Below are 20,734 nucleotides of genomic sequence, written 5' to 3'. Positions count from 1 at the left end.
CACGGAAGCTTCTCTCGGTTTGTCATTTTTCTGATCAGACTTATAGGCTGCTTTAACAATGTCTCCAACTACGGTAGATGCTCATGAGTGCATGGTATTTTATTAATTGTGTGCGACTAATATCAAGTGCAACTTTGTTGAATCCCCCGTGGGTTGCTTTTATCCATCAGTGCTTCGACTGGGTATGCACAAATTACTACGAGCAATACTTCGCGTCGTATAGGGTTTTCACCCACACGAGAGCACGCAGTCGTTCACAGACCCGGCATTCAACCGAAGCTTGACCAGCTGTCTAAGCTCTTACATTTTGAACACTATCTGTGCAAGTGCCCTTATTCATTAATGTACAATATTGTGCAACATTCCACATTACTCTACAGCACTGCACAGGAACCGAAGAATACATGTGGGGGCTGCAGTGCCAGTTGAATGCATACTATATCACCTTGCTCCGTGTACAATAGGAACTTACCCATTTTCACATTTGCAAAGCTACTGCTTTCCTGCATAGCATGGCCATCATTATGGCTAGTATTCACGCCAACAAATCTATATAATTGTTTTGCGTGATCTGACTTCGAAAAATTGGAAACTAGGAACCAGGTGCATATTTTGTATATTTCAGATTTTTTTTTTTTTTTACTTTCAGCACTAGGGAATTATTAAGTACTTCAATTCATGTTCCTTGAGGTCCTTCTTTGAAGTTTCACATAAGAATTCTAAAAAATTGTCTGAGCAACTATTACTGCTATACATCCAATTAAAACGCCAGTGATCAGGCTATAATTTTATGTATTGCAGTATATGTTGCAATTACTGTACTACAGTCCTGAATAAAATGTCAAAACGTAAAAGCACTGAAAATGAGTACATTTTTCGAGGTTGAAAGGCATTTTTCGAGGTTGAAAGGATTTGTTGAAAGGCACGTGAAACGCCTGTTGACCACTTCGAAACTGTTTAGTGTACGGCCCATACCTTGTATGGAGAAAGGGGGAGAGAGGGTGGCTTTGGCAGCTAAACCGCTAATACATATAGACTTTTTCATCGGGCGAGGAGGAAAGGGCGCACGACGGGCCTTTCCTCCTCTCTGACTTGGTCGAGCCGGCGCGGCGCGGCTTGAATGTGTTGCCGGCCGCGCGCTGCGGAACGATTCGGATGTGTTTTAGCTAGTTCTGAGAGCAATTTACGGGACGTCAGTTCTTACGAGGTCGTCTAACAACCACTGTGTAGCCTTTAGGTGCAGCAGTAGCTATAGTATCTGGAAATTTCTCTTGGATGTGCAAAAATGCGACGCGCATCATCAGCCGCGGTGTGTGTATGTGTTGTGAACTATGTTGGATGTATCGGTTTTCACTCGACGAAGAGTTGTTGTAAAACGTTTGCATCAGCCACCGCTATCCATCTCGCGCATTTTAAGTCTAGTAGACTTCAAATAACTATGCCTCCGTTAGCCTCCTGCAAGAGGCCGAAGCTTGCTTTGCTCAACACAGTGAGCACTGCGGTTGGCAAACCAACATGATACACACAGTTGCTTCGTGCTTAGATCGGCATTGCCTTTTTTTGCCCTGTAAGGCACAATATAGAAATGGGATCGCATAAAGAGAATCCAATAGCTATTTGTAAGGACAAAATTTCCGTAACGTGGGTGAATGCGTCGTAAATGACTGAATTTGGGAGACCGAAAAAAAAAAGAGTTCATATGGTCCTCATTTTGCGGCAAAATACAACAGAACACGGAATAACGACGCAATAAGACTTCGCATAGTCGAGCCGCAGGCTTGGACCACTTGGACCATATGCTATATAGAACAAACAGATCTATATAACACATCATTTAGTACTGCCTCGGACGCTCGCGCAGTCTGCAGCTGGTCTTTCGACCACTCGAAAAGTCTGATTCACACGGTACGGTATGCGGTTATTATTAACCAAGCTATTTCATTTGTAGGCGGAAACCTTGCCCAGCAAACGAGGCAGTCGCCCAGTGTATCTACACATAACAACTTGAACGCTTGTCAAAGTAAACAGCACGACTTATTCTCCAGCAGAATGGTACTCACGCTGTTAGGATAGTCAAATGTTTCGTAACTACTCGCTGCAGCTAAACCAGAGCTTAGAATTACAGTGCTGAGAATGCCGCAGTAAGGTAACATTCGTGAAACGAATTTTCAGAAAAGCTAACTGATATCCCGGGCTGATTGTAAGCTCAAACGCGCCCACCTCGCGCTGGGTGCTCCGTCCGCCCTAACACCAGCAGTTTACTCCAGCCGCTTAATTACTTCAGACTTAAATTGCTTCACTACGCCTCACAGGACCATTCCCCACGTAGCTAGAAGACGCTATTTCATGCTAAATAGACCGCGCGAGTGCGAAAAAATCCACCAAAAACTGCCGCCGAGCGTATTCCACAGCATACAACACGGGCGTTCGCCCAAGCCAGCAAGCCAACTGCCCATAGATGGCGCCACTGCCTACGCAATGGCGGCGCCCATGAAAAAACGGTCTACGCATTCAGTAAGTGACAGGAAGGGCCATTTAATGCAGAGAGCAAAATGGCAAAATAAAATAAATCTGAAAAGAATGTCTAGAAAATTTAATTTTTGTTTTTCATGTGCTTGGGTAGAAAGTTGATTCCTGATTAAAGAGCATATATATGATGTGCGGTTATGACACTTGCAACCTCTTTGTAAAAGTGTGATAAAACGTGAACCATGTACTGTAGGCGATTTCTGCCAGAAGTCGCTGTTTTTAGTGCAGTAACACGAACTGTCCCCTAGTGACCACAAAAGAAAAAGGAAAATCGGCCGTGATTTTGAAGCAAGACAGAACAGCACATTTTATTACTGGAATTTTCCATTGTGGATCGCAATGGCTGAAATACCGAAAAAAAAAAAATAATGCAGTAAAACCTCGATAATTCGAAGGTCGCCGGACCACGAAAATTCTTCGAATTAAGCGGATTTTCGAATTAACCGAAATGAATAAAAAAAAAAGAAAGCAAGCAAGAACTTGCCGCAAAAAGAAACCATCTTTATTTCCCATGTCCAAGAAAGATTACTCGAAGTAATCACTGATGCGGGATTACTTGGCGCGGTAGTTCGCCGTCCCTAGTGCCATGCTCTCCAGCTGGCTCACAGCACGTAGCATACAAATATCACCCGCACTGCACTCAACAAAGTTGCGAACGATGTTCACGGAATCGATAACTGCCGCGAAAGCGGGCGTGGGGGTGTTTGACTTCAAAATTTTGGACTTGATGGATATACCGGACTTCAAAAATGCACCGTCGGGGTTCCCATTGAGTTCATGCATTTTCGCACCCAATTTTTCGGACGAATTGAGACCCCAAAGGTCGATTTCCCGGACTAAAAATCACTCTTTCCGAGCCACACTACTCAATCTTGGAGGCCGCCATGTTGGATTTTGCACTGGCTTGGATTCCAGTGGCTCGCTGTATAGCCTCCAAGATTGGAAGGCGCGCGCTTGCGCCATCTTTTCGTCTCGGAGGTCATGGCCGCTCTTCCTTGGCTGATAGAACGCTCCAGAGTACTGCACTTTTTCTTTTTCCTTTCTAGTATATGCGCTCTGCACTATCCTTTTAACCATTTATTGTGGTATGTTTTTTTATTGCCGCGAACCCGCCGTATGTGCGAGTGACAGCGCGCGGGGGACGCATGCTTTCATGGAGAGCGAACGCACGGCGGAGCGTAAACGCGACTTCCTCCCTCGCGCGATAGGCCGTTTGGGGGGGGGGGGGGGGGGCGACGACTTTTACTCTTCTAACAACTGCGTACTTAGCGCCGGAGCGGGTTCTCGCGCGCACCGTATCTTGAAAGCGATCTCTAGACGGCCCTGACCTATGCGCTGTGCTTTCGCCGCTCAGTTTCCGTTGAAGCGATAGACCGCACGAACCTTCGCTCGCTGCTGCGGCGGCTGCGCTCGTGCGCGCTGACTCCACGCTTGTTAATTCAGCGAGATTTTTTTTTTATCTCTTAAAGTTTCGGTTACTATTTTGAACGCGGCGTGTACATTGAGCAGGTGTCTCGGAGACCCATGTCTCAGTGATCGGCGCCACCTCCTGTGCCTTCGTTAGAGCTAAGCGGTGCGAAGCTTGTTTCTTGGATCTCCATGGCGAACTCCGTTGGCGCAGATCGCCAACGCGGTGACGTTCGTGTCGACTGTACACGGAGACAACGTCACTGCTGCGCAAATCCAAGGAAGTCGATCCCCTCCAAGCGTAGTATGAGGCAGGGCATTATTAGTTTTTTTTTTTTTTTTTAAGCCGCACTAATAATTTTCTTTGCCTAACGAGTTTTTCGGACTATTTTTCAGTCCCCACGAGCTCGGAAAATCGGTTGGCGACTCTACGGAGCGCCCTAACCTAACCGCCGCACATTGCTACCAGCCGGAAACTTCGAATTATCCGAATAGAGCCACGCGGGCCATTCAAATTATCCGGTTGAATTTGCATTGAGAATGACGGGACCGCTCAAATTCTTCAAATTAACCGAAATTTCGAATTAACCGAGTTTGAATTATCGAGGTTTTACTGTATTTAAAGGATACTACTTTGGAATTCATAACGTTGTGCTGGTGTATTGGAGCTCAGGTTTCGACATGAAGTTTTGAAAATCGGACTTTCACCTTAATCTTGTTTTTGGATAATCAACCCATTACTGCCAAATTAATAAACACAAAGTTATGAAAGGCACTTTATGCCTCTTAGAGTAATTCACAGGCATGTTTCCAATGGTTGTTTCATGGGAAGTCTGTTTGGGTTGCGCCTAACTGCTTGTGTGGCCTTTAAATGTGCAGGTTGCAAGAACCAATGGCAAAAAGTGCAGAAATTGAGGAACCTGTTCGAACTTCAACGCCTAAACATGATGCTGAGGGTTCGTTTAAAGGGGATAGGGAGTGTGAAAAGGATCTGCAACTTAGTGTAGAAGATGGCGATGAAGACGCTGCTTCTGCGTCCTCTTGTGGTGAAGGTGGAGCAAAGAAAGCAGGCAACGGAAAGGCATGGGGTGTCAAACAAGAAGGTGACAATACTGCGTTAATGATTCAGGATGAAGATGAGCCTGAAAAAAGCAAAGGGGAACCAGAGCTCAAGAAGGATGTCGAAGAACTGCTGGAAGGTGCTGTAACAGAGTCTCCAGCACAAGTTGACGAAGAATTGGCAGAAGCGGAGAAATCGCTTGACAGCAGTGACGACGTGCAAGTTGTTTCTTTTGAACAGCTAGCTGACAAAGGTAAGTTTTTCATCAGACTCTCTCTCTCCCTTTTTTTTTCCTTCTTTGCACGTCTGTGCTTGCAATATCTGGCATCTGGTAGATGGTGCATTCGGTACGTTTTCTGCCTGTTACAGAAATGAAATTGAATCAAATTTATATCAACATCTGAGCTATGTTATGGGTGCAGACAAGAATGCTAGAAGATTAAACAGGAGTCGGCACCGCCTATTGGCATTTGCTACATGCTTAAGAAATGGTAATGAAAACATTTTATAAGCGTATGCCTATGTTTAGGTGCATTGGCTGCAGCGATGAAGACCAAAATCACAGAGGGCGAGCTCGGTGGGTGCAGTTTGGTTGATCACCATATTTTGCTGTGATGGTTCACAATTTATGAGTGGCGACAGGCTTGCATTTTCTACGAGTTCGATAGATATTCTGAATATATTTTTATGTACGCATGGTGACTGATTACATTGCTCCATTCCCTGCAATGTTACAGGGCAACTGCATGAAATTTCAGTTTGGCAACCTTGGAAAACCTGCAGGTCTAGTAGCCTGTATCACCTCAACAAACTATGCGTGTATCTGATTGTTAGTGGATAGAATGTCAACCCCAGCATGTTGCCTTCAAGATCTTTCAGCGTGCCGCGTACAGCCGTGGGTTGCGTGCTTGTGCTGAGGAGCTGCACATTCTGGATCAGGCGTCACTCCCGACGAGTGGTAGTGGCGGTGGTCTTTTCAGTTTCGGTATCCAAAAGCACCTACTTTTGAAAGCTTTTTGTGATGCATTCACTCGTAAAATTTTGCACTGAAGCTGCTCTATATATGGCACTACCTGAAGCTAGGCTTTTTACCTGCTCTGGCATTTGGTTGGAGTTGGTCGGCGGCGGTCGTGCGAGCGTTCATAGAAGGAAGAAGAAAGTGATAAGCAAGCAGCGCCTGCGCGCCCTACGCTGCCTTTACAATCTCCCGCTCTCAGCAAGTGTGGAAATTCGCCGCGGAAGGTGCGCTGACAAAGCGCCAAGCCGTGTCTCTCGAGACGAAGCTGCAAATTTAGTAACACTCGAAGTACGAGCTCGCGCAGTCGATGATATCGACGATTATGAAAACCGGGAGCGCCACGATCATGAAGGCTAGAAGCAGTGGCCATGCCGATCAACGGAAAAAGCGGGCTTTGTGCGCCAGGACAAAACCCTCATGGGTGAAACTAACACGGTGGAAGCCGCTGACATTACTCAACTCTGGGACCACGTCACTACTGACGATGAAATAGGTGATGCTTCGATGGAGGAGTTTCCAAGTGCAGGTAGTGCTGCCTCGTTCTGCGAAGAGATCTCCACTGGGGCAATCGTTGTCCCGACAGATGGCGGCGTTGTGCGACGTCAGTAGCGACAGTGACGACGACATTGACAATGTGCCAAAGTGCAATGTCGTCGATCGAGTCGATCATTGATTTCACGCGCGCTAAATTATAGCCGCCAGTGTTCGCGCAGCAGCTGGACGCGATGCACACGGCGGTTGTGAATCCGAAACTTGTGCGAAAGCAAGTACAGATTTCTATTTCAGCGTGCCTAACGATTGAGACGCTATTTAGAGGTATAAATAAATGTTTCGTGTTTCTCAGCCTACTTTCTACAACGTCAATTTTTTACAGCAAGTGACAAATTTGGTTTCGGGACTTCAAAAATATATTTGTTTTTTTAAAACGGCAGTCCAGATATAGCGATGATCGGTTATAACGATCGGATTTTTCAGAAAGTTCTTCTTGATATCGTTATAAGTGGACTGCGCTGTATTGATTTCGTGTAAGTTGTAAACAAATATATTATAAATTTGTCTGCTTTAGGCATGAATTAATTATGGGGTTTTACATGCCAAAACCACACTCTGATTATGAGGCACGCTGTAGTTGGGGACTCTGGAAATTTGGACCACCTGGGGTTCTTTAACATGCACCTAAATCTAAGTACACAGGTGTTTTCGCATTTCGCCCCTATCAAAATGCGGCCGCCGTGGCCGGGATTCGATCCCGCGACCTCGTGCTCAGCAGCCCAACACCAATAGCCACTGAGCAACCACGGCGGGTTGTCTGCTTTAGGCAATCCAACAGATAGTTTACAGAATCGCAATATGTTTTGGTGCAAGGTTGTGGACTTGCAAATCTTGTGCTTCACTTATTTTTAATTGATGCATTTTCAGAGTATAAAAAAATGAATTTCTTAAATTGAAATTGCATTTGCAAGAGTTCATAGAATTTGGTTTTCTTCGAAGCAACCAATTTGATTCAAATCAATTCATTGATTGTCCAGTGAGGCAATTTGTTTCAAATAATATTTGAATAGGGAAATTAGAGTTGACCCTAACCTGAACCTTCCTCCTATTGACATCATCATGATAATCTTGCAGGACCAATATGAAAGACAGATAGCAATAGTTAAAGTCCCATCAATGGTGTAACATCGGCTAGTTGTCTCAAAGTGTGCTGTTGTCTACTCTTAATTCTTTTGGCAGAGTTCGCTAGAAATTACTCGTAATGTCACCGATAGATGAAGTAGATACTGGCAACAAATAAAAGTGGATTTTGGTATGCTCAGTTGAATTTCACAACTGTCTCATTCATCATTTCTTTGCCCTCCCACTGAATCTTGAACACAGAGTCGATGAAGAAAGATGTCGAGGTTGAAAAGCTTGATTCTGCTAAGGAAAACAAGATGCCAGTCCTGAATGGCACAGGTGAGTAGGAAACACTTAGAAAAGTTCTTAGCCACAGTGGAGCAGAAATCTGTATGAATTCGGGGGAGCGTTACAATTCGTTCCAGTAAGCATAGCATTACACTCAAACTCTGTTATAATGAAGTTGAATGGAGAGCCAAAGTTACTGTATTTACTCGTGTAATGAACGCACCCCCAACTTTAGTCGTCAAAATTTGGATCTTTTTCCTCCTGCGTAATAAACGCACCCTGAACTTGCTGGCGTGAAGTAGGAGAGACACAATACAATTCGTTGTCCGATATGGCATCTGGCGGGTATGATTGTATCAGAAGCCATATCGGATGCCGAATCGTACCATGTGTCTCCTACTTTTATTGTGATAGCAATCATATGGACACTCCAGGCGCATTATTGCCGTCGGCGCCGGCGATCGTGGCTCTATCTCCCGCGTTCGAGGGAGAAAACGCGCCGTATTCCGTTGCGCTCATGAACTGCGCATTGCCCGGCCGCGCGCCCCATCTTGAATGCGATCTGTGTTGGGGGCTGAGTCTAGGTACGACGGCGGCTTATACCTTTGTGAGTGCTCCATTCTCGCCGCTCAGTTTGCATTGAAGCGATACACGGCACGAAGGTAAGGTCACTTCGCTCGCTGTTGCAGCCGCGCTTCCTCACGCCAGCGTTCTGACAGCGAGTGTCCGCGGTCATCGAGTGTGATGTGTTCATGTTTGCCTGTGCGCGCCGACGCCATGCCGGTTAAATTACTTTGCAAGTTTATACCGCCGATAACACTGCTATCCTTACTTGGTATAGCTGCGTACGCATTTGCTATCACAATCGATGGTTCGCTTTTTGGGCGAAACTGCGACTTTTTTGAAGGTGGTCACAGAAAAAAAAAAGGCACAAAATTTTACCCTGTATAATAAGCGCACCCCCCCCCCCCCCCCAGCTTTGTGCGCGTTTTTGGGAAAAAAAGTACGTTCATTATGCGAGTAAATACGGTATTTTATGCCTGTTACTCCGTTATATCCATTATTGCCACTTACTGAAATATACGCTCAATGGCGTGCACAATTGCAAACAGAAATAAGACGGCATTGCGGCCCGCGGAATCGCTACACAGCCACGTATGCAGTGAAATTTGTATAACACAACAGAAGAATCTTTGGTGTGTCCAACACGCGACTTTAGATAGCTGCCTTCAGTTCCACTGTGATGGTCTTTTGCATCTGCTTTCCACTTGGCGTGTTGCGGTCGAGCAGCACGTGGCACACAACACTGCGCTCCGCTGTGTGATTGAGGAGGCAAGCCAACATGGCTTGGGGCCTCCGAGATTGCACCAGTGCCAATGAAATCTTGGAGGCCACTCCCAGCTGTGAAGGCGTATTCATAGTGAAGTGAGGGCATTGTGACAGGCAATGGCAAAGAAAGAATTTACACCACAACCAAACTGTAGTCTGCGGATGCGGAATGCTCCCCGGTGAGTCACTATAGTTAGTGTGTCTGCAGATTCATCGGTAACTTGCACCAACTGGTATGCCTGAGCCAAGCCTAGCATTGCAAAGACTGTCCCACCTGATAGAGATGCAAGCAGATGGTTGACCGGTATGCGTGGGGCTGCAGGTCCTTATTAATTAATATTGCACTTGTAGTCAGTGCAGATGTGGATCTCTCTGTTTGCATTCAAAGGGGTGACGATAGGTCTTGCCCGCCAAGCGTGGTCAACTGCCTCCAGGATCTCCTGTTGTATCAGCTTATTCTGCTCGGCATCAATTTTGGGGCGGTGTGCAAATAAATGAGACTCTTCACGTCTTCAGGTGTAGTGGTGCGACGTCAGGGTTGAGTGCCAATTGCACCAGAGGTCCTCAGTAGCATTCTAGTACTCCGTCGAATATGGAGGCAAAGTCTGAATATGTCTTCGCACGGCGCAGGCGGCTGGCTGACATGTTGCACTTTGATACTGATGCCTAGTGCTAGGAACAAGTCCAGCCCGAGGAGGCTCGGGTGCTCGCCCTTGACGATGACAAGCTACAGTGGCCCATCAAAATTGTTGAACTTCACTCTGACACTGCTAATTTCATGCACAGCAATACGGTTGGATTGGTAGTCCCTTATCACATTGTCAAGCGGTTGCAGCTTCGGAAGTCTGAATAAGTGACAATGTCGATCCGGAGTCGACCTCCATTCAACACGGTGCACTTTTGATGTTCATGTTTACATGGACCTTCTTCTTGGCGGGTACTGGCAGCACACGAATGGAAGTTCGCCGCTGTCGCTGCTGTATAAGATGCTTGCAATGTGAGATTATTACTTCCGTTCTCGGCGTTTGCTTGTGGGTCAGGCCGCTCTCGGGATCGACATACCCTGGCAACGTGTCCAGCTTTTCCGCAACTGTGGCACTATGCGTCAGAGACGGTGCTCATGAAGCCTGCCACAACTAGCGCAAGAGCCACCGCGCAGACTATCCAGGTGCTTTTGCGAGCCAGCATTAGCACGTAAGCGAAGAATGTCTTTCTCAGTGACGTCTTGCCCTTCAGCATCGTCCCCTGTCATTTCCTGGTGCACTGGCTCCCTTCGCGTCGCGGTCGTGTTAGAGCGAGGCGGTAGGTTAGCTTTCTGGTCCAGAGCCTTTGTGGCGACGGCTTCCTCCATGGTGCTGGCAAGGGTCACCTTTTTCGCCAGCAGTCGCCTCTTCTCCTTTTCGTTGTGCAGACCGAACACGAAATGGCCTCGGAGCGAGGTGTTGAGGGCTGTGAAGTTGCAGTGTTGCGCTGTGATTCGAAGGGCAGCAAGGTAAGTAGTGACTGACTTGCCCAGCGTCTGGTTGCAGCAGTGTAAATCGTAGTGTTGTGCAAGCTCGAGGGGTGTTCGGGCAAGGTGTTCGTGAAGAGCAGGAAGTATCATCGAAAACATGGGTGCCCATTATGGAGACGGCTTTGCACGAAGCTCACCCCACGAGTGACGTTCAGGAAAGGGCACACCGCTCCTCCACTTCACAACGCACAAAGGCGCTACGGCAGGGTTTGTCGACTCTCCGACACGGCGCAGAGCAGGCTCTGTAATCAGATCGTAAACACGGGTTTATTAACCCAAGGTACAGCACAGTGCAATAGTCACAGCGCTTATGGGCAACGCCTTAGCGCAAGACCGTTCAAGTATGCGCGCCCACTGTGCTATGGATAACCACGTATAGGTCCACCAAGTGTGAGGACAAGAAGTCTTGAGAGCAAAGGTCCCATGTAACTAACCCGTTGCGGGCCTGTGAGCATCTGCCATGTCCGCCATGTTGCCATGCAGGCGCCGGTTCCCGGAGATCGAGCTAAGCACAATGATGAAAGACATATTTTTTGCCGCATATTAAGACGCACACAAAAGGAAGAAACATAGACAACAGCACGCCCGTGTCGTTTTCTATGTTTTTTCATTTTGTGTGTGTTTTCATTGGGCAAAATCCAAGAGGGTGTCATCTTCATCAGGGTCAGGACAGGGAGAAGGTGCCACAACAGTTCAAAGAGACGAAGATGTGACTTCACTTGCTGCGAAGCCACGGCCTGCCATGATCGCAAAAGTCCCGCGCACCAGGAAGGGTGCCCGCCACCAAGAGGAATAGTCAGCAGCCCAGGAAGGAAAGGGTAGGGCAGCACCATGGGTCAGCCTGCAACGCTTGAGGTCCCCTGTACAGGAGCTGCCAGGAACGCGCGAGGCATGCCTGCCATTTTGGCGCAGCAGCCACCATGAAAGTCGCTAGGCTTTCCAGATCGCGCACTGACAGGAATGGCAGGATGGGATGACTGGCAGCCAGGTTACCAATGGTAACCAGAGCGACCACCTGTGCCCAGGGGCTGGAGCTTGATTGTGCAGATCTTCCCCTTCGAGTGTCAGCCTAGGCAGCAGTAGGCAAAGCTGGCACGAGTTTGTGTCCCCGAGGCAAAAGTCGGCCATGGCTGCAGGACCAGGGACAGCCGGTCTTGTGATCGGCAAAAGACCAGGCACAGGGAGAAGACTTTGGCACCGGGAGAAGAATAACTACCGTATTTACAATTGTAGGTCGACCCATTTTTTCAAATTTGGCAATCCAATGTTGGGGGGTCGACTTAGAATCAAAACCAAACCGTGTACCGCTAGTAACGGCAAGAGAAACGAGAAATCAGGGGTGCTACGGCGTGGTTACAACTTTGCACTTACGTTTTTATGGTTACGCTAGAAGCGTAGCGTAATAATTTACTGTATTGCATACATTTTGATTGCGCACACCACGAGCGCACGGCTCCTGTGGGAGCATCGATCATGGAAGAGCCGCCGTTTAGGAGGTATTGGTAGATGGCGGAAGAGCTTTTCTTTGAGATACGATTGTTTTCGACGGCCGCGCGCATCTGTCACTTCTGCTGTTCTGCTGAATCGTCGCGCCTGTCATGAGTGCCAAGAACTTTCGGCGCTCGTTCTCAGCAGCGTTCAAATGGGCTGCTATCCTCCATGTTGAGGAAACTAACAACTGCGCAGCGGGACGCAAGTCTGGAGTCAGTGAACGTGTGGTGCGGCAGTGGCGGCTTCAGCGCGAGAAAGTTTGGCCTCTCTGGCTACTGTGTGTGGGTGGGTCCTCTCTGCGTGGGGGGCTGTACCGCGCGATGTCGTGGTGTGGTCGTTCGCGAAGTGTGGACTCACTTTTGATGATGACGTGCTGTGGGACCGCAGCAGCTATGACGGCAGCAATACCAGTGAGGTCAACTCTAGTGACGATGAGTGGTCTTAGCAACCCCATCAATAAATTTCCCTTGTGTGAAATGCACTCGCGTGGTTTTTCTCCCCCCCCCCCCCCCATTTTTTTTTTTTTTTTGAGACATGCAATTTTGGGGGGGTCAACCTACATTCGAGTCGACTTACAATCGTGTAAATACGGTATATGGACTAATGTATATCGAATGATAGTTTCAGACACTGTATGGTGTATTGCTCGATTTTTTCAACATACTGTGCATGATGTCTCAAAAATGGCGACTGTGAACAAATTTGCTAGCATTCGATTGGTCACCTATCCCACACTTTCATGTTGCAAGGTGATCTTGCGGCTTTAGGAATCCCACTTGGCTGGCACTAAGATTTTGGTTGACTCTGCATCAAACGGCAACTTTCACCGCAGGATACTGAAGAAGCAGTGCTGGTTAGGCTAGCTACTTCGTATGGCTGTGACAAAAACTTGCCGCGAGCAGGCCGTCGTGGCAAGGTGGCTGTGAATATGTTCGGACCAGTAAACCGCCTCAGCGATTAGGCGTGAAATCAAGGGCTAGACTGGCGCCCGGAAGGCAAGATTGGGTCTGCGGGCAACATGCCAGAAACTACCGTGAACACTTTTTGTTTGCTTTATACGTTTAATGGACGGAACAGCAAAATTTCGTGTGTAGGAATTCATGCATCAGAGCCTAATCTGACAGCATTGCAGTCAAAGGTCGTGCATGCATATCTGCACTTCATGACGGCATGCAACGCACATCGAGCTGTGCTACGAACGAAAGCAAAATGCCTCTGCGGTCTCGACCATCACGGTATTTTAAATATACTATATTAATGAAGCACAGCATTGGACATTCAGTAAATCTTTCATACCGCTGGCATTGGAAAAAGCAGCAGAATTATTTTCCTGCTAAGTTCATGTTATTGGACTGCCCGATTATTCAGACGTTTTTCACGAAAAGTAAAAAAATCTGTCAGGCGATTGTTTTTACCATGAAGTTTGACACTTGGTACGCTAATTTTCACATTTAGGGGTGAAAGTCTCAACACAAAGATGAACCCTCCAGGTGACGTAAGTGAATATGTAGCATACTAGCCTAGAAGCCTGGCAGAACTTATAGCAGCTGCGCTACAGCCCTCTCAGGGTAAAATTCTCCCACATAAGCTACGTAAATTTGGGGGACGAGGCCTGTGTATAGACTCCCACTTATAAATGCAATATTACCTTACCAGGGTTCCCCCCCGAAAATTTTGAGAGGTGGACATTTGAGGACCATAGGGCACAGGCACATACTGAATAATAACAACGCAACAGACGTTTGAGCGCAATCACACAATGCAACAATGCAAGAGACTTCATATCTGCAAATGCAGTTTACGGGGGGGGGGCTATTCTGGATACTTGTTGAAATCTCAAGGTCGCCTTATTTAGCTGATTGGTTGAGAGCGCCAGAAAAGGGACCGGGAGGGGACTTTCTCTCGTTTTTATTATTGCGATAGCAATTATATGGGCACTCCAGGGGCATTTCTGCCAACGTCGTCGTCGCCGAGAGGTTCCGTATAAAGTCAGTGGCCGATAAAATTGTCGCTGTGCGCCGTATGCTTTATGTGCAAGTGAAAGCATGCAAGAGTGAACCGGCGATCGTGGCCTCAATCGCGTGCACGCAAGAGCGCGAAGCGGGAAGGAAGCGCACAAGTCTTCCAGTTGCGCGCAACGTTCTGGAGGCAGGCAGGGGGGGGGTTACTTCGCGCCACCCGAGCGACCGTGCGTGCCCGCTGGGCCGCAAGGCTCCTGGGAGAGGTTAGGGATGGGGGAGGCCGCATACTACGCCGCGCGCTCCCGCTCGGGCGGCTGTATCTTGAAAGCCATCTGCGGCAGGGGCAGAGTCCTTCCTCTCTACGCTGTGTTTTCGCGGCTTGATTCACGTTGATGCGAGCGGTGGGTCAAAGGTCAATTCATTTTTTAATTCTATTGTGGAGGTGATGACGCATCGGGCTTTGCCCTTCTTTTTGCGCAGGCCTCTTCTTTCTTTCGCGCTTCTTTTCGCGGCTACACCAGCTACCCGCGTGGAGAAAAGCGACTTCTGTGCTCTCGGGGATGCCACACGGTCGCACTTTCCGAGGTCTAGTACCGCAATCGTCTGCGTTTACTGCCAGCTTCCTGGCCTTTGTTTCTGGCTCGTGAGTGTGTGCGGCTACTTCCCACCGGCATCCATGCTTGCCCATAACAGCGCGCTTGTGGAAACCGACCCCTCGCGCTCGTAGCTTCCACTGCATAGGCGCAGAAACTTGAAGCCCGAGAGGTGGGCGGTGGTGGGCGGGTGGTCATAGAGGTGGGCGGTCGGTGGAAGTGGTGGGCGGCAAAACCACCGCCGCCCACCGTGCGGAGAACCCTGCTTACTGAGCATCAAATTTGATGGTAAATATTTCAGAACGGAAGCATTCTTGAAGAATGAAACAAACTGAAGTTGTTTTGGAATTGATCACTCAAGTTGTGAATTCAAACATATAGCAGAAATCTTGAAATTAAGAAAAAAAAAAAACATTTTTGTTTGCCAGCTCTACTTGTTCGCAAACATTGTGTCTGACAAAGCACATAGGCGACCTATGCAAGCAAGTATTTACGTAGCTGGTATTAGATATATCAAAATGACTGGTGCTTTAACTTTAGAGGACTTTATAATCTGAAAAGTTTGCAATTGGTTTCATTAATCCTGCTCCGAAATTCCAAATTTACTGCTCTGAAATAGCACGGGCCAGTAGCATCACTGATAGTGATCTCTGACGAGGTGATCATTGTCGCAACACTGGCAGTGTTGAGCAGTGTAGGCGATGACAGCAATGGCAGGGACAACGAGGTTGTCAATGGCCCTCTGTCTTTGACCCCGACTTCGATGTTCATGAAAAGTGCGTTGTCGTTGGTCGAGTTGCTCATTGATTTTGTGCACGTGAAAGGATTGTGGCCAGTGCTTGCGCAGCAGCTCGAGGCAATGCACACTGCGGTTGTAAACCTGAAACTGCCATGAAAGCAAGTGCAGATTTCGGACTATTTCAGCACACCTAACGCTTGACACACTGTTTAGAGGTGAGAATAAACATCTATTCTTTTACAATGCCTATTCTTTAGCACAAGTGGCAAATTTCGGTTCGGAGCTACATAAGTAAGTTCGGAAGCTTTTTTTAACGGCAATCCAGATATAGCAATGATCGGTGATAACGATCAGATTTTTCAATCTTTTTGATATTATTAATAGTGGACTGCACTGCGATAGAAGATACGTCAAAATCAGTGGTGGCACACCAAAGTTGGGCCTTTATTTTCTGCAGTTATAAGCCATCAAGTGAATGGAAATAGGGTTTTCAAGGAATACAACTATTATAAACAGATATATAGTGTACCATAGTCTTAAACTGCCGCAAGACTGCTTGTACGGTAATGCTTTAGGCAATCCTGATTTGTTTGTGCTTTCATTTGTGTTGGAGAAATTGACTCATTGCCTGCAGTGCGAGTCGAAGCATGTAACTTGAGAATTGACCTTGCTGCAGCCAATATTGGCATTGCCTTGCAAGCCTCTGTTCTGAAGGATGAAGATCCGGATGACCCAGATCCTGTGGACAGCAATGCTGATGACGTGGATTCAAAGCCACCGAAGCGATCAGCATCCAGCCATGGCATTTTGGCAGATCTCAAGCGGGCCTTGAGCATGATCGATGCGGAGTCTGGGAAGCCGAAGCGTTTCAAGCTCGACATGGATGATGGTAGGTGTCATGGCAGCATAGTCTTTTCGCTTTGCTTTCTTTGCCTACTTCCCCAGGGTTTGGTGTGCTTGGCTTCAGTGTTATAAATGCACATTAGTGGATCTGACCGGCAATTCCTGTCCTGGCACGTTTTTAAAATAAACTAAAAGCCGTATGTAGGCGTTTTATGGAGTGGAATGTTGGCCTCATGATGGTGGCCCAAGCGTGGAGATGTAAAAGAGGCTGGTTTGATACAATGCGACTTGTTTTGACACTCAGCCTGCCACTTAGTAATCCGGGCCGATCTCGGAGACAGTGTAATGCTAAGTGTTATACCTTATCGCTACACCCCCGCTGTGCTACTGGTATCAGGATCGGCCCACCAAATCACCACTTTTGATTACACACTTTCCACGATCGGCCCAGTTTTTATTACCGTCTCCAGGATTGTTTGTCTGTTGCATAGAATTGAATTAAACCTTTCAAGAAATCTTAGCCTAAAATGGATTTCAATGTGTTGGCATTGGATGTGTGTATTTTTTTGTTCTTTTAGTTAAATCCACCCACATATCAAGATTTATGCTTGTATTGAAATATTCTACTGCTGATTGCAGGTTGCAATGCTAAAGGTCTGAAAAGCAGTGCAGCATTGTTTATTTTTTAGCTTTTTCTACGGAAGGGTTCTTCATTTTCTAGAATCTAGATACTGCGTGACATTGCAACCAAAAACTGCAGTAGAACCCTGCTGTTACGTTCCCGGGTACTGTGTTTTCCTGGCTGTTACGTCGTTTTCCACTGGTCCCGGCATAGCTCTTAGGACCAAATGCATTGGTAACCCCGCTGTTGCATTGCGAACTGCCACCCAGTGCCGGCCCGAGCGGCCATGTTGACTTCCCATGTTGCTTGCCTTGGTGGCTTGACGATGGGATTGGCCACCCAAAGTGCTGGGGGCGACACCTATGACATATTTTCGGTTTTCAGCAGAAAGAGCATGGCCTTTCAGATCCATATTTGCTATCTAAAGATAGCAAAGAATGGTGGCCAGAACTGTGGCAGTTACGTAGCATTTGTAGTACATTACAATGACAATTTGGTATGTTTGCTACTGCTCACGTGATCTGCATGCGTTTTTGCATCTTCTGTGCAATGCAGCATCTAGTTTTCCGCTCTTCATTGTGTTGTTGCATCTCTGTCAAAAATTAATCTAGTGATAACACTAGGTTGAACTCCTTAAAAAACCGATATCGTATTTTGAAGTAATCCTCTTACATAGTTGGTTATTGTGCATTCAGCCATCTTTAATAAATCGCACTTCTAAGTGCTGTTTCTTGAATTAAAATGGCTGCGAGAACTTGATCTAGTGTACACGTGGGTTCGTTTTTCACATGTGCGTCTTAGCGATAAGCCTGAGATATTTTGTCCCGTTTTTATCATGCGAGTGAAAGAATTGCAGTTGCAATGCAAGGACAGTGTGCTTGCTGCCTCGTTGAGTGCCAGCACACGCAGAGCAAGGAAAGTCTAATTATGTCTTTCAAGTATCCAAAGAGGCCCTGAAATGCAAAGCGTGGGAGCTGAATGTAGGATGAAAAGACTGGCAGGCTTTGGACTCTAAATGTTATGCTCCGAACAATTAATATCATACAGTTAATCGTCCAGCCCATACCTGCTTTCCAAGGTTGTTTTCTGCTGAAGCACTTGCACAGTGATCAGCATGGACCTTCTTGGCATGGTGTGCAAGTGGTTTCGTTATGTTTCAAACTAGATGACACAGTGGAAGACCCGTACACAAGCCGTGCCTCTAGCTAGCTTGCTACACGTAAGGCAGCAGCTAGCTAGCCAGCCTCATTATGCCACTCTTCAATGAAAAAAAAAATCCTTGGAAGCTTATTCGGTGTTCTGCAGAATCGAACCCACGTCACATGGGTTCCTCAAGCACAGCAGCCCAACGCATTAGTGCTGCACCATGACTGCCCACGGACAGTGAGGGATTAGGCAATTCTCAGCATTAGCGCACACCAGTGCTGTTTTATGGGAAAGAAAAATCCTTTAAAATTTATCTGGTTTAGCGCTGCGCTGTGAATGGCCAAGAGCACTGAGGAATTAATTCTCAGCGTTAGCATGCACCGGTGCACCACACAAAAGGAGCGGTACTTCATGCAGTCTTCATGTGCATCGCTAGATGTAGCGTTATCTGGCCCTTGTACCGATAAACAATACACATCATTATGCCACAGCACGTCGAAAAGGAAGGACGAAACAGGAGCTCAGCTGCATTACATGCTTCTTACAGGATGCGTTTCGGCGGTGGCTATAAGGTGTGTCGCTACCTTGCTTCAGTGCTAATTGCAGTCATGTAGACAATCATCCTGAGATGGGTTCTGCCTGAATTTTTTACAGTGAAGCTGTTAAGGGCTAGTTCTCCCAGGATCATGTTCGCTTGTGGAAAAAAAACTATCATCATCAGCATTGGCTCGAGCGTCGTCGTCTTTTTCCGCAGCTGGCTCGTTGGCGCCCCTTGGTTTGCGCTCGTACCACTGCTTCCGCGTTCGTCGTCGTCTGCTTCCACAGCTGGCTGTGTTGCTGCTAATCATTCCAGCGTAGAATTTCACTCCTGTCGTAATGGGGAGGTCGCATTTACGGGGTTATGAGCCATTGCTTAAGGTGGTATAAGCCATTCATGAGCAACTGACGACATGTCCTAACGCATTTGAGCAACGCTGCCACGAATGCACCCTGGAAAGGGCTCGTTGTCGATGTGCCAATTATAGCGTGAGGGCTTCCGAAGCTCAGGCGAAACGTCGGCAAAGAGCCGCGAACCCCGAGTTGAGGGAGCGCGATGTTGAGGCCGAATGTCAGCGTCGTCTTGCCCTCCAGGAACCCGACAACGGTGATGCACGCCTCGGTAACACTAGCACCAACTTCCCCGGTACAATGGCCAGGTTTGAACGCGAGTTTCTCAACCGGAACGTTCATGATAGACATGTTTGGTTGGGTGATGCCCAACGACGATTCGCCCATTCTCATTGTGGGGGCAATATTCATTACAGCAGACCCATCATAGTCACAGCTTCGATGGCTTCCATCTTCACAGTAGTGGAAGGGTTCTGAATTTTTTTCCCTCATGCTCACATATGCATTTTATCACATGAGCCTGTGAAATCGCCTACCTTTCTCAGTTAGCCTCAATGCAGGCATGCTCATGCATGCATTGCCTCATTTCAAAGTTTTCAGTGTCTGTTATCCCTTAAAAAGACCTACGCAATATTGCTGTGATCTCAAACACATCTACAGTCTTGACAGTGCACGGCCATGTGGCTGTTAACGACCTCGGTGATAACACAACAGTGCTCCGTCTATTTATGCTGTCACCAGTTAGCCCAACGTACACTTTGTCTCAAAAGCATGCGACATCGGGTTAGTTGGTCACAGTCTTGAACAGAGATCATGTTGAGTGCAAATGTAAACTTGTCAACTCTGCTGAATTTTTCAGCAGTCCTGGAGTCACGGCTGACGCGGCCCTGTGGCTCACTAAGCTTGAACCCGTGGTGGTCTGTCTCCTGTGAGACACTAAGACCCCACAATATCTAAGCGTGCGGCTTCTTGTTGGTTGACCCCTTATCATTTCTACTGCGCAGTTTGTTCAAAGATGGAAGCGTACAAGTTGAAGCAGGAAATGGAACGCCGTCCAGTCCTCGTTGCCCTTGCCGCACACCACAGCTACTTGGAAATTGCCACCTTTCTGAACGTAGCGAAGCATTTCGTTTACAAGGTGCGGACAGAACTGATGTGCTCTGGCGGTGACGTGGCATCTGTGGCGAAAAGGAAAAAGCACAGTCAGCGGTCAGACGTCGTCAGAACCCCTGATTTTCTCCGGCGGCTGCAAGTAATCAATCGTGAATGACGACCCAGGGAAGTCAATGCGGGCCATTTCAAAGGAGCTCCAAGTCGCAGAGTCGACTGTCAGGCTCGCTGTGCACGAGGACTTCAGGTACCATTCCTGTGTCATGAGGAGGGAGCAATTCATGTCCAATAAAACTCTGGAAAATCGTCTGCTCCAGTCCAAGCACTTGCTAAGCAAGCTGAAGAGACCTGAGGAGCCTGAAATGCTCTGGTTTTTTTTTTTTTTCAGATGAAATGAACTTTGACCAAGACAAAAAAGTTAGCAGCCGTAATGACAGGTGGCTTTGTGCAAGCGCTGATGAGGTGCCTACAGTGATGCACACAAAATTTCCGTCATCTGTGATGGTGTTAGTCGTCAGCAACAAGGGTGACGTCATGCTGCCGCACTTTTTTGATGAAGGACTCCGCGTTAATGCTGCCGCAT

At 47.4% G+C, this 20,734-nt stretch overlaps 1 protein-coding gene across 1 annotated transcript in view; it reads left to right on the top strand.

Moving 5' to 3' along the window:
• Positions 1-20,734, top strand: part of LOC119452747 (activating transcription factor 7-interacting protein 1-like) — a 120,470-nt gene that overhangs the window by 12,407 nt on the left and 87,329 nt on the right. The window contains 3 exon segments of the mRNA XM_049667352.1: positions 4,816-5,249; positions 7,890-7,967; positions 16,219-16,431. Of these exon segments, the coding sequence (XP_049523309.1) occupies positions 4,816-5,249; positions 7,890-7,967; positions 16,219-16,431 (725 nt within the window).

The sequence above is a fragment of the Dermacentor silvarum genome, chromosome 5, assembly GCF_013339745.2.
Source record: "Dermacentor silvarum isolate Dsil-2018 chromosome 5, BIME_Dsil_1.4, whole genome shotgun sequence".
Taxonomy (NCBI): Eukaryota; Metazoa; Arthropoda; class Arachnida; order Ixodida; family Ixodidae; genus Dermacentor; species Dermacentor silvarum.
This window is presented reverse-complemented; position numbering and strand designations above follow the sequence as displayed.